This window comes from Oncorhynchus tshawytscha, linkage group LG13 (assembly GCF_018296145.1).
Source record: "Oncorhynchus tshawytscha isolate Ot180627B linkage group LG13, Otsh_v2.0, whole genome shotgun sequence".
Taxonomy (NCBI): domain Eukaryota; kingdom Metazoa; phylum Chordata; class Actinopteri; order Salmoniformes; family Salmonidae; genus Oncorhynchus; species Oncorhynchus tshawytscha.
In genome coordinates this window covers 34,406,453-34,418,949 of record NC_056441.1, presented here as the reverse complement: position 1 = coordinate 34,418,949, position 12,497 = coordinate 34,406,453, and the positions used below count along the sequence as shown (strand labels likewise).

Genomic DNA, 12,497 nt, shown 5'->3' with positions numbered 1-12,497 from the left:
TACCACCAGATAGTCCATCGTTGACAAATTCCCCAAATGTTTTGCTAGTCATCAATCACGTTTTCAAGATATGTAACTGTCAAAGGACAGAAATCATCCCCGTTTGAGGCACTTTGCATCATATGATGCTGCGTTTTGCACTAATTCCATGTCTTTTGAAGCTGCTGATGTTTAAGATTTGCAGAGCATAGAGACATACTGCCTCAAACCTGCAAGCCTTTCAAGCAGCAAACTGTCAACTCTCACAATGCTCAAACTTGTGAATACTGGCTTGGCCTTAAAAATACAAGAAAGAAACGATATCCCCTGAACCAGCCTCTCAGCATGCGGGACAAGTTCAAATATGTTTTTTTAGTTACATTGTATTGTTTGCACTAGGTCAGTGGTCCTACGTCAGTGGGCTGTGTGGGTGAAATTGAGGTCAACTCGCCACTACACACTGTGAGCAATAAACCACATGAATAACATAAAACAATAAAATGTTGCATCTGTCCGTAGGCTGTGGGATATGAGTATTATGAGGAATAATTCTATTGGTGTTCTGGATTTTGCATCACTGTTAACTTGGACGAATTATGCATGAGTGTACCTACACCTGTCTGGCATCTTTAGAATTTTCAAAATGGAGGGATTCATTTGGGCAATAGACTGACATTTTAAGAGGTGAGGGTGTGTTGACTTGTCTGCTACCAGATAGGATCCACCATGGTTCCGCCAGTTGTACTAGGTGAAACATCTCAGCCTTTCCCCCCCCCAGACCTAAATCAAGACGCTGGAGGGAAAGCCAGCAGTCAAGCCAGATTTGGTTATGGGTTGCTGAGATTACATTTAATACAATTAGTCCTCTGTAAACATTACATGGAATACGTATTCCAAGAAAAGCGTAACATACACAAACGTACCATGCTGTATTTAAAGGGACAGTTCACTTCGAAATCATAATGTTTTCAGACCTCAAAAGTAGTCTCTCATTAGGATTCCATGGTTACGTAGATCCAGCTACATGCCCCAGATGGATAAGCACCAAATAAAATCCTATCTTCTCCATTCACTTGAATTGAGGCATATAGACCTAGATGCACTGTCCCTTCAACCTTAATCTTTATGTTGTTACAGGTGACTAGTGTGTGTGTGTGTGTGTGTGTGTGTGTGTGTGTGTGTGTAGTATGTAGTGTGCATGGTGGGCCAAATATTTACAAACTTTGTCCAAAGTGCTGTAGTGTGCTCTTTCACTTTGCTCTCAATGAATGTCAGCATAAGCTTATTTGAGTATACTCTTGACCTCACTTCCCACAACCATATTACTGTCCATTTTATTCCTGGACAATTCTCAATATGTTCAATTAATCTAGAGCGACAACAATGTTTCCTTTTAAGGTCTATCATAGGGGTTGACACATTTGACTGCACAAAGACCGGGGCAGGGTGGGTCCTGAGAAATGGTTACTGCATGAGGAGCAGTGACAAACTCACAAACTCTTCTTTGTCTAAGGTATTGTCTTTAACCATTTCAACTTGTGGTGTGCATCTGGAGTTTGATAAAACATACAGGATTCTCTGGTCGAAATTCACAGGGTAACATAGTTAGAAACCATATCAAATAAGTGTCCTTATAGTAAAGTTTGTCAACCAGAGCCTGAGGGGGAGAGGGACCGTGTCCAATCCAAGACAGGCTGTAATTTTAGTCCGTATCAGAAGTTGCCCTTTTTCACAGAGAGACACACAGAGAGAGAGAGAGAGAGAGAGAGAGAGAGAGATTTTTTTTTTAATGAATCTGGTCCCCAGGTGACATGGAAGTTGAAACCCTATCCGATCCAACTTCCTGTAGGATCAGGGAGGTAAGCATAGCCCCAGGTAGCAGAGGTTCATTGCCCAATCAAATTGCTCAATGGCCAAGCCAGGTAATCCACTCCAAAGGCCGAATAGCCGAATGAGACAGGACAAGCTTTTAGTCTTAATGCTGTGTCATTCAACAACTACCCATAACTACCTAAGCCTCCAACGACTGAACAAAACACCATTGTTTGATAAATATTTCATAACATCGGAGTACATTTTAGGAAGTGGATGCCCTCAAGCAAAGTTTGTCCTGATTAGTTTCAAAACAGTAAAACCGTGACAGAGAGCCTCCCTCCTGTAAAGGGCTTGACTACCAGAAAAAAAATTGATTTCTGAGAATTGGTACCATTGGCGCCTTTATAATGCTGTGGAATAGAGCCCCTGCTAAATGAGTGGAATATAACATTGTGTACTGTATATCAGCATGCACTGGAGGATGCCCCTGTGGGCTGTTTGAACCCTCTATACTTCTAGCCTTGAGAGTAGCATTGAGTAACTGTTCCCTTTGCATTGTGACATCCCCTTTGACTCAATAAACAGAACAGAATGATTGGTAAACGAGACAGAATGGGGTGTATTTGTTGTAGTAAATGAAATTGAGGACTCTTACCTCAAATATGCATTGCCCCATTCAGTATCAAAATACTTTCATCTTTGCTTTTGGGCTTGATGAATTAAGAGCATAATCACACAGGAAATGACAAATGGCAAAAGGAGTGCTTTCCATGCATTTCCAAAACATATTTCAATAAAGTGTCAATTTCAAGTCAAACCCCTAGCACCACAAGTAGAGGTCAACAAGGGTACACATGCCATATCTGACATTCAGTACAGGCCTATGATGAACATGGAATCACCCTGTGCACTCACCCTCCCATGCAAGGGTGTAGATATTGGGAAGGACGAACAGTAGACTGGGGGTCCTCCCCCAGAATCTTTGTTTACATTTTAAAATGCATTTCCTGTAATTCTACCCAGTTTTCCCTGTGGCTGACATACCTTTTTGCAGTTTTAAAGTAACTGTCCAGTGAAAATCGAACTTTTAAAAGTTAATATTATGTTAACACATACCCAAATAATGTTGTTGACTCATCCTATACTCGTATTTGTGGCTACAGCATGAATTGTAGAGAAAGAAAAAAACACTTTAAAAAAAACACCTCAAAATGCTTGGTATTTACAAAAATGCTGAGGAGGATAAACTGGCCAATCAGTGTTTAACTCGCATGAATATTTATAATGACCGGTATGCGCCCACACAATTCCAACACATAAAAGCTGCTTTTTAACATACTTAATTACAATATTTTGGAAGGAAAACTATTTAACTTATATTGTAATTAATTATAGGAAATTTCGCTATGGTCCCAAGGCCAAAAGTTATTTTTGTGGTGTTTTCTAGAATTATTTTCACAGCTGTTATTTCAACATAAACTGTAGTTGAGAAAGTGTTATAAAAACCCACCCCTTCTCTCTCTGAGCGTCTCTCTCTCTCCCTCGGTCATTGCGCGGGTCGTGCGTAGGAGTGAACCCACAGTTTAGTGCTGACTGTGGTTAACATATCATCTGCCAGCAGCACCATTGTACCAGAGCGCAGCTGTCACCATTACTTAATCCGCATTGGTTTGCAGCAAAAAAACAAATTGAGCAAGACAACTGAACAGCGCTGAACCCCAGCGCCCTGTCCATCGATTCAGAACGGTCAGGGTGGACTTTGCCCACCATTTTTTTTGACACTTTTGAAGAATGCACTAAGAGGATACGCTATTTGGAACATGTTACTGGGAAAATTGGTACGGTAAGATTGTTTCATAATTGTTGTATTCTGAAATGTAGTCATCACATTCTTGGATTTCTTTTGGGCAACCTGACAAAATGCTAAATGCGTCCTTGCGACAGGCGTCCAGATCTTGCAAGCGAGCTATAATAAAACGTATGTAATGATTCATCCTGTGCATAATGCATTAACTACGAAAAATAAACAACAGATGAATAGACAAATTGTCGGTAGGCTACATACGTAAATAGTGGCACACGCACTTGTTTACCCGGGCAAGTAAACATGCTAAATTGGCTAGTGATTAATATTTTGTATAGTCATGTAAGGCTCGGTTATGTTCTGCAACACATTATTTGACATTTTCTTAATTGATGCCAGCATTTATTTGAGAGTAAATGTTTCAACTGAAACTGAATAGGACAGACTATGTGTCAGATGTATCGTTTTAAGTGCAGCAGTTCAGATGAACTTGAATCAATAGCGATGCAATCAATGAGTGACAGGAATCGTCTGCTCAGACTGATTAGCTTATATAATGAATCACATTCATTTAAGTTTTCTCTTCGCTGACACAAATATCAGTATCTGCTAAGATTTTTGTTTTGGACAATTTCACATAGACCTGAGCATAAAAAAATACACAGGGTGGTCTAATCAGGGTTCAAATTACAAGGATTGTGAACATAAAGGGCTCGTTTGGACTATTTTAAACCATTGTCAATAACTTTCAAAAAGACAATAAACAGGGGGATCGTTTTCAAATAGCGATAATTGTGTATGAAATATTTTGCCGTGATAATCAAGTTACACATAAATTCAGCTTGTCTATCCTCCAATTGAAAAACAAACCTCTCTTCAAACTTCAAACCGTGGGCTGCTTATGGAATAACAAAAGGCAACCACTAGTTGTGATGATGTTAAAGGAGTACTTCAAGGGTAGCAATATTATGTTCCTCTCTTCAATGACACTCTGGTTTGTTTGATCATATTTCAAGCTCAACACATACTAGTAATAACAGAATATTTGTCAATATGATGGTGCTATCATCAGACCTGAGTCAAAAATAGGCTATAGGTCAAATGCTTTCAACTACCCTATTTAAGGGCACTTGATTTTTTTGGGACTATTCCATTGGTTCAATTGTACAGTGTAGGCTAAATCATGCTCAGCTTGAGTATTTGAATGTAGTTGACATCAACCAGTGTACACATATCTAAGTTGTCACAGTACCTACCTATAACTGGTATTTTTGTACCAGTAAAAAAAGGATTTGGGGATTTGTTTGAATTCATCAGGTGGATTACCTAATGTTCTAGGCTTGACTCCTTGATTCTGTGAACAGCTTCAGGGTGACGTCTATCTCTTATTCTCAGGCAGTTGTTCTCTTCGCACTCCTTGCGGGATCCAGTGTTAGTGTGGCATATGTCTTTCAAGCAAGTGGACCTGGAGAAGATGCGGGATCTCCGCCCCAAACCAAAAGTGAGACGTGGATTGATGTGTTGACGTTTGGCCTTTCCTGCTCTGACACAGTTGACTAATAATGGTTTTATTACAGTATAATAAAATGGAGAGTAATGGAACTGTTTTGTCCGTTCAAGGATGGAAACTGTTCATTGGCATCACCACTCTACCTTTTCTTCCATATTGCACCTTTTTTCTGGAACAGTAGGCTAATAGACTTACAGTGGTAACCCAATATTTAAGATTGACGTAACATTTCCTGCAGCCTGGTTGCCTTTAGCCGTGGTCATTTGTGTCGTCACGATGCCATAGCCTATTATGTGTAGCACACACAAACTGTGTTTACCAGGCTACGTCCTCAGCACGCTGAAGTCTTTGCTAGCGAGTATGGTGTCCATATTAAGGACACATCCATGGACGTTGTGTCAATCACTTGTTGGTGTGTCGGTGTGTCTCGTTAGCGCTGATGCTAATTGTGTTCTATTGTCCCAGCTCTCTCAGACTCCCTGTGGGTTAGCTCCGCAGGATCATGTAAGGGCAGATGCTTTGAATTGGAGGAAGCTTTACCGCCAGGTTGCAGATGTGACAACTTGTGCAAAACCTACTACAGCTGCTGCTCAGATTTCGACGAGCACTGTTTAAAAACAGGTTTGTATACCCGCCATACAGAGTGCCTGGATTCAGCCCTTAGCCGTGATACGTATATTGGCAAAATTACCACAAACCCCTGAGGTGCCTTATTGCTAATATAAACTGGTTACCGATGTAATTAGAGCAGTATAAATAAATGTTTTTCCATACCTGTGGTATACGGTCTGATTAACCACTGCTTTCAGCCAATCAGCATTCAGGGCTCGAACCTCCCAGTTATATTCCCCAGTATGCACAGAGTATAACCATCCACTACTGTTAAGAATAATGTACACCAAATTAAACAATGGCTGATATGGAATTTGCTATCTGATTTTGTGTGTGTGCATGAGTCATGACTATGGTTTTGTAGTAGCTAGTTGTTGATGTGAATACAGACTCTTATGTCCCTTCCCTGGTGCAGCGGGGAGCTTTGAGTGCAGTGAAGATCGCTGTGGGGAGACGAGAAACGATGACCACGCTTGCCACTGCTCAGAAGACTGTCTGGCCAGAGGAGACTGCTGCACCAACTACAAAGCCCTCTGCAAAGGTACACACTCGAACTAGGGATGTATGAAAGGCTTTTGAAGAAAGTGAATTTAGGTCAGTTCATTCCGTATTGGAACCAAATGAGAAGGCAGTCGGTTAGAAGGAAAAGTAGAATGTGGGCTTTGGGTTCTTGTTGTGCATTTTCCCTTTGGACTGCAGAAGTGCATTAGTTTCACTGTTGTTTACACTACAATGAACCTATAAAAAGTTGTGAGTCTCTTATATACATAGTAACTTTCACATTCTACATCAGGGGTATTTAACTCTTACACTCGTGGTCCAGACTCTGCTGGTTTTCTGTTTCTACCTAATAATTAATGGCACCCACCTGGTGTCCCAGGTCTAAATCAGTCCCTGATTAAAGGGCAACAGTGAAAAAGACGCAGTGAAACTGGCTTCGAGGTCCCGAGTTGAGTTTGAGGGTTCTACATTGCATGAATGTTTTCTATTCTTCTCACACTCTGACAAGCTTTGATCATCCAAATACTTTCAAAATTAAGAAGTGAAACTTTGCAACAAGCAGTGTGAGGGAAATTATTCTTCTGAATCAAATTCCAATGCACCGGCAACAGTCTTTTGCAGACTTGCTCTAGACTTTAACTTTTCAAATTCTCCTATTTGCAGGAGACACTAAATGGGTGGACGATGAGTGTGAGGAGATCACAGGCCCTGAATGTCCTGCAGGGTAAGTTTGAATCAAAAACTCAATAAACGTTAATGATTTTATCCTCAGAAACAGTGACAGTGGCTTTATGGTCTGGGGGAAAGGGGCAGCAGCACAGCAGTCGCCTCCAACTTGGACTGGAACCAGTAGCCCGGTGGACACCTTTTGACCTAACACTACAAGGCCATATGGTTCCCATATCATTTGTGTAAACTAAACAAGTGACATCCCATCAACAGTTAATTTTCCATGACAGATTTTGAGTATTTGGTCCTTATTCCCAGTTTTATCCGCCCTCCTCTGATCATGCTGTCGGTGGATGGGTTCCGGGACTCCTACATGAAGAAGGGCAAAGCGGTGATCCCCAACATGGAGAAACTGAGTAAGTCACTCCCACTCACACCCTGACACTAGATAGGCCATAGTGTAGCTATACTGTTGTTGAAGGCAGACAAAGTCAGGAACCCAAGCGACTTAGTTACATATCAATCAAATGTATTTTATACATTTCTTTTTTACATCAGCAGTTGTCACAGAGTGCCTTACAGATACCCAGCCTAAAACCCCCAAAGAGCAAGCAATGCAGAGGTAGAAGCACAGTGGCTCGGAAAAACTCTCTAGAAGGCATAAGGTTCTCTAGGAATAAAACAACTTTCTCCTCTACTCTACGCTACTATTAGATTTTAGACCGGAATGGATGAGTTGAAGTTTGGTGCTTTCACTTTAGAGTTCATGCAGTGTGATGAATGATTCTAGGCTACTGATAATATATTGATTATTTGCTCATTTCCTTCCATATAGGAACATGTGGCACTCATGCACCCTACATGCGACCAGTGTACCCCTCCAAAACTTTCCCCAATTTGTATACTCTTGCCACGGTATGGTTACTTATTCCGATGCATGTCCATATGAATATACCACTGTTTTATTGAAACTTGAAATAAAATATGTTTTCAATTGGATGGATCCCAATTCATATACATTGTAACAACATGTTACATTATGCATTAATAATAACATTGTAACAACTTTTATACAGATCTTCGTCAATTATGTTTCGCTGGTATATCTATGAGTTGTGATGTTTTCAAGGGGCTATATCCCGAGTCTCATGGAATAGTGGGCAACTCCATGCATGACCCCGTGTTTGACGCCAACTTCAGCCTGAGGGGGAGGGAGAAACTGAACCACCGCTGGTGGGGTGGCCAACCTGTAAGTGCACAGACACTGTCCATTTCTTCACACTTACACCGTTTTTAAACTTAGGGAAATACACTAAAGGTTTGCAGAATCACAATGACATTTCTAATGTAAGATGGGAAATACACTAAAGGTTTGCAGAATCACAATGACATTTCTAATGTAAGATGGGAAATACACTAAAGGTTTGCAGAATCACAATGACATTTCTAATGTAAGATGGTAACTTGGAGCAGCATCAAGTGGTTAGGAATGGATAAGATAATAAATTAATGTTTTTTGTTGTTGTTGCATACTGTATGCCTCATGTTTTATATCTGTGCTTGGAACAATACCTGTTTCCATGTATCTGTAGATTTGGATCACTGCAGAGAAGCAAGGGGTGAAGGCAGGAACCTTCTTCTGGCCGTGGTGAGTTAACTTGGTCTCTTTGTCAATGGCTATTTTGACCGTCAACGACGGTGGCCTGTTAGAGCAAAATGACACAACAAATAATTGATCAGTTGATTAAAAAACCAAGACCATTCGTTATTTATAAAACATTAATACTGAGTGGTGAAACTTAATATAAAGATGATAATAAGGGTCAATATAAATGCAAATAAGTTGTGATTTTACTGAAATAGTGCAAATCATTTGCACATCTATTAACTAATAATGACGAGGGTGCTGGTCCTTCCTGCGGCACATTCATACAAACAATGCCCCCCCCACGCAATCAGACACATTGGCCATTGAGCTTCCAAAGCATGGTAGCCTAGAGCCCAGTTTGTTTTGCTAGCGAGTTTCACTAATTAGCAGAAACACATGTTAGACTGCCAGGCAAACACTTTGATTGATATTTCTTTTAGCAAAATAATGTACCCTCATAACATGTAGTTATTCTAGAACTAAGTCATGAGATACTTGCAAGTATACTTGACTGACATGTCTGTCGTTGCAGGGTGATTCCACTGGAGAGGAGAATCCTGACCATCCTGCGTTGGCTTAGTCTTCCTGACGATGAGAGGTTAGATATTCTTCCCCAATGCTCATTAAATATGAACATCAATCTGCACCAACCTCACTTCCACCAATTTCCCCAAAAGACTCAGAGATGGACTAAGCTACTCAGCCTTATAAGAGTGTTAATAGATAGAGAATCAAGCTGCTGTACTGAATAGGTCAGAGGTTGAGCTGTGTGTCTGTGTGATATTTCTAGGCCCTATGTATACGCTGTCCACTCAGAGCAGCCCGACACATTCGGACACAGACTGGGACCCTTCAGCAACGAGGTGAGCTCCTTTGATTGGGCCAGACATAACCTCGTCCCCAGTCTCGAATTGGTTCGACAGAGAGAGAGCCGGCTGGTGGATGAGATTAGGCCAGAGATAGTTGATGGTTGCTATGGGGCGGGGTGGGTGTTGTGGGGGGAGGGGTTCACGTAAGAGCAACTCATCTTAAGGGGATAAAGAGCTAAATCATGTTGCGGTCTCTAACTTTGGTGATATTTACGCATTTTTACACATTAATACTGTAAATACAGGTCAAATGTTGTCATGAACCACAAATGACAAATTCCAGAGATTGTTGTTGAGGTATGGCTTACTGTAGTAACCTTTGTGTGTTTTGTGTGTTATAGTTGGACAACCCCCTAAGGGAGATTGATAATGTCATTGGTCAGCTGATGAACGGCCTGAAGCAGATGAACCTACACCGCTGTGTTAACGTCATCGTCGTTGGAGACCATGGTATGGAACAACGGGCCACAAGGAGCCTATGTCTACTCTGGTTAACTGACCGAATAACACTCAAAACATATTTCCCTGATGTTTTGATAACAGTGTGAAAAAATACATATTTACCTTGTTGTAATCTTGTTATTTGATGTCTGCAACCAGAAAAACATTTTATAACCATTAAATAAAGTTATTGTGAAGTCCCATGTCGACTTTTGTTCCATGGGAAATGTTTACTAACCTTGGCTTATGCGTAAGGCCGTCATTGTAAATAAGAATTTGTTCTTAACTGACTTACCTAGTTAAATAAAATGTAAATTAATTTTTTATCAAATAAATTACATAAAAATAACTTGTCTCTTTCTGCCCCTAGGAATGGAGGAGGCCCACTGTGAAAGGACTGAGTTCCTCAGTACCTATCCTGTGAACGTGGACGAGATCAATCTGATCCCTGGATCTCTTGGGAGAATCCGGGCCCGGGATCCCAAGTCAACCACCTGTGAGTTACACAGTACTGTAAGAGAATGGACATAGCTGGATAGATGTGTGAACTAGAATGTGTTCACGCATCTTTCTTTCTTTCTAGTACATATGTTCCTATATAGCTGTTTTAAACTTTTTTATGTTTACAATTTTTCAGACGACCCAAAAGTAGTTGTGGCAAATCTTACAGTAAGTACACATGAAACATTTACGAAACAAAACAATTATTATGTTTTTGTTAGTTATTTTGCTGGCTGTGTAGAACTTCCTGTAAGTCATCTACATGAGCGATCACGGACTCCATGTAATGACCTTGTTTTACAGTGTAAAATGCCAACCCAGCACTTTAAGCCTTACTTGAAACAACACCTCCCAAAACGGCTTCACTACGCCAACAACCGCAGAATTGAGGATGTCCACTTACTCATGGAGAGAAAGTGGCACATTGCCAAGTATTGTATTTTTCTACACTACTAGTACTATCAAGTCAACTAAACTCAGCAAAAAAAGAAACATCCTCTCACTGTCAACTGCGTTTATTTTCAGCAAACTTAACATGTGTAAATATTTGTATGAACATAACAAGTTTCCACAACTGAGACTAACTGAATAAGTTCCACAGACATGTGACTAACAGAAATTGAATAATGTGTCCCTGAACAAAGGGGGGGTCAAAATCAAAAGTAACAGTCACTATCTGGTGTGGCCACCAGCTGCAACAAGTACTGCAGTGCATCTCCTCCTCATGGACTGCACCAGATTTGCCAGTTCTTGCTGTGAGATGTTACCCCACTCTTCCACCAAGGCACCTGCAAGTTCCCGGACATGTCTGGGGGGAATGGCCCTAGCCCTCACCCTCTGATCCAACAGGTCCCAGACGTGCTCAATGGGATTGAGATCCGGGCTCTTCGCTGGCCATGGCAGAACACTGACATTCCTGTCTGACAGGAAATCACACACAGAATGAGCAGTATGACTGGTGGCATTGTCATGCTGGAGGGTCATGTCAGGATGAGCCTGCAGGAAGGGTACCACATGACGGAGGAGGATATCTTCCCTTTAACGCACAGCGTTGAGATTCCCTGCAATGACAACAAGCTCAGTCCGATGATGCTGTGACACACCGCCCCAGACCATGACGGACCCTCCACCTCCAAATCGATCCCGCTCCAGAGTACAGGCCTCGGTGTAACGCTCATTCATTTGACGATAAACGCGAATCCGACCATCACCCCTGGTGAGACAAAACCGCGACTCGTTAGTAAAGAGCACTTTTTTGCCAGTCCTGTCTGGTCCAGCGATGGTGGGTTTGTGCCCATAGGCGAAGTTGTTGCCGGTGATGTCTGGTGAGGACCTGCCTTACAACAGGCCTACAAGCCCTCAGTCCAGCCTCTCTCAGCCTATTGCGGACAGTCTGAGCACTGATGGAGGGATTGTGCATTCCTGGGGTAACTCGGGCAGTTGTTGTTGCCATCCTGTACCTGTCCCGCAAGTGTGATGTTCAGATGTACCAATCCTGTGCAAGTGTTTTTACACGTGGTCTGCCACTGCGAGGACGATCAGCTGTCCGTCCTGTCTCTCTGTAGCGCTGTCTTCTGCGCCTCACAGTACGGACATTGCAACGCAGATGAGCAGGCACCCTGGGCATCTTTCTTTTGGTGTTTTTCAGAGTTAGTAGAAAGGCCTCTTTAGTGTCCTAAGTTTTTTATAACTGTGACCTTAATTGCCTACTGTCTGTAAGCTGTTAGTGTCTTAACGACCGTTCCACAAGTGCATGTTCATTAATTATTTATGGTTCATTGAACAAGCATGGGAAGCAGTGTTTAAACCCTTTACAATGAAGATCTGTGTTATTTGTTATATGGATTTTTACGAATTATCTTTGAAAGACAGGGTCCTGAAAAAGGAACATTTCTTTTTTGCTGAGTTTAGATTAAGTTAAAAAGTGGAATTTGGGGACAAATTGGCATTTGTCTAATGCTTTTTATTTTGTATATTCTATGTGATGCAGGAAAGTGCCTGAAAACAGGAGGAATCCTGGGAGATGTGGTTTCTTTGGTGACCACGGATTTGACAATAAGATCACCAGTATGCGGGTAAACCACTTAAATCAAAATTATATAATTGTAACATTTTCCAGATATCATATTCTTAGCTGCTTGTGTTTAC

At 41.4% G+C, this 12,497-nt stretch overlaps 1 protein-coding gene across 1 annotated transcript in view; it reads left to right on the top strand.

Annotated features, from left to right (window-relative positions):
- Positions 1-3,329: 3,329 nt before the first annotated feature.
- Positions 3,330-12,497, top strand: part of LOC112264761 (ectonucleotide pyrophosphatase/phosphodiesterase family member 2) — a 34,400-nt gene continuing 25,232 nt past the window's right edge. Inside the window, exons 1-16 of the mRNA XM_024441567.2 lie at positions 3,330-3,632; positions 4,994-5,099; positions 5,574-5,729; positions 6,136-6,261; positions 6,885-6,945; positions 7,209-7,306; positions 7,726-7,805; positions 8,020-8,139; positions 8,483-8,538; positions 9,071-9,136; positions 9,329-9,401; positions 9,749-9,857; positions 10,219-10,344; positions 10,486-10,517; positions 10,653-10,780; positions 12,340-12,424. Of these exons, the coding sequence (XP_024297335.1) occupies positions 3,615-3,632; positions 4,994-5,099; positions 5,574-5,729; positions 6,136-6,261; positions 6,885-6,945; positions 7,209-7,306; positions 7,726-7,805; positions 8,020-8,139; positions 8,483-8,538; positions 9,071-9,136; positions 9,329-9,401; positions 9,749-9,857; positions 10,219-10,344; positions 10,486-10,517; positions 10,653-10,780; positions 12,340-12,424 (1,440 nt within the window). The 5' untranslated portion in view covers positions 3,330-3,614. The remainder of the gene's footprint in view (positions 3,633-4,993; positions 5,100-5,573; positions 5,730-6,135; positions 6,262-6,884; positions 6,946-7,208; positions 7,307-7,725; positions 7,806-8,019; positions 8,140-8,482; positions 8,539-9,070; positions 9,137-9,328; positions 9,402-9,748; positions 9,858-10,218; positions 10,345-10,485; positions 10,518-10,652; positions 10,781-12,339; positions 12,425-12,497) is intronic.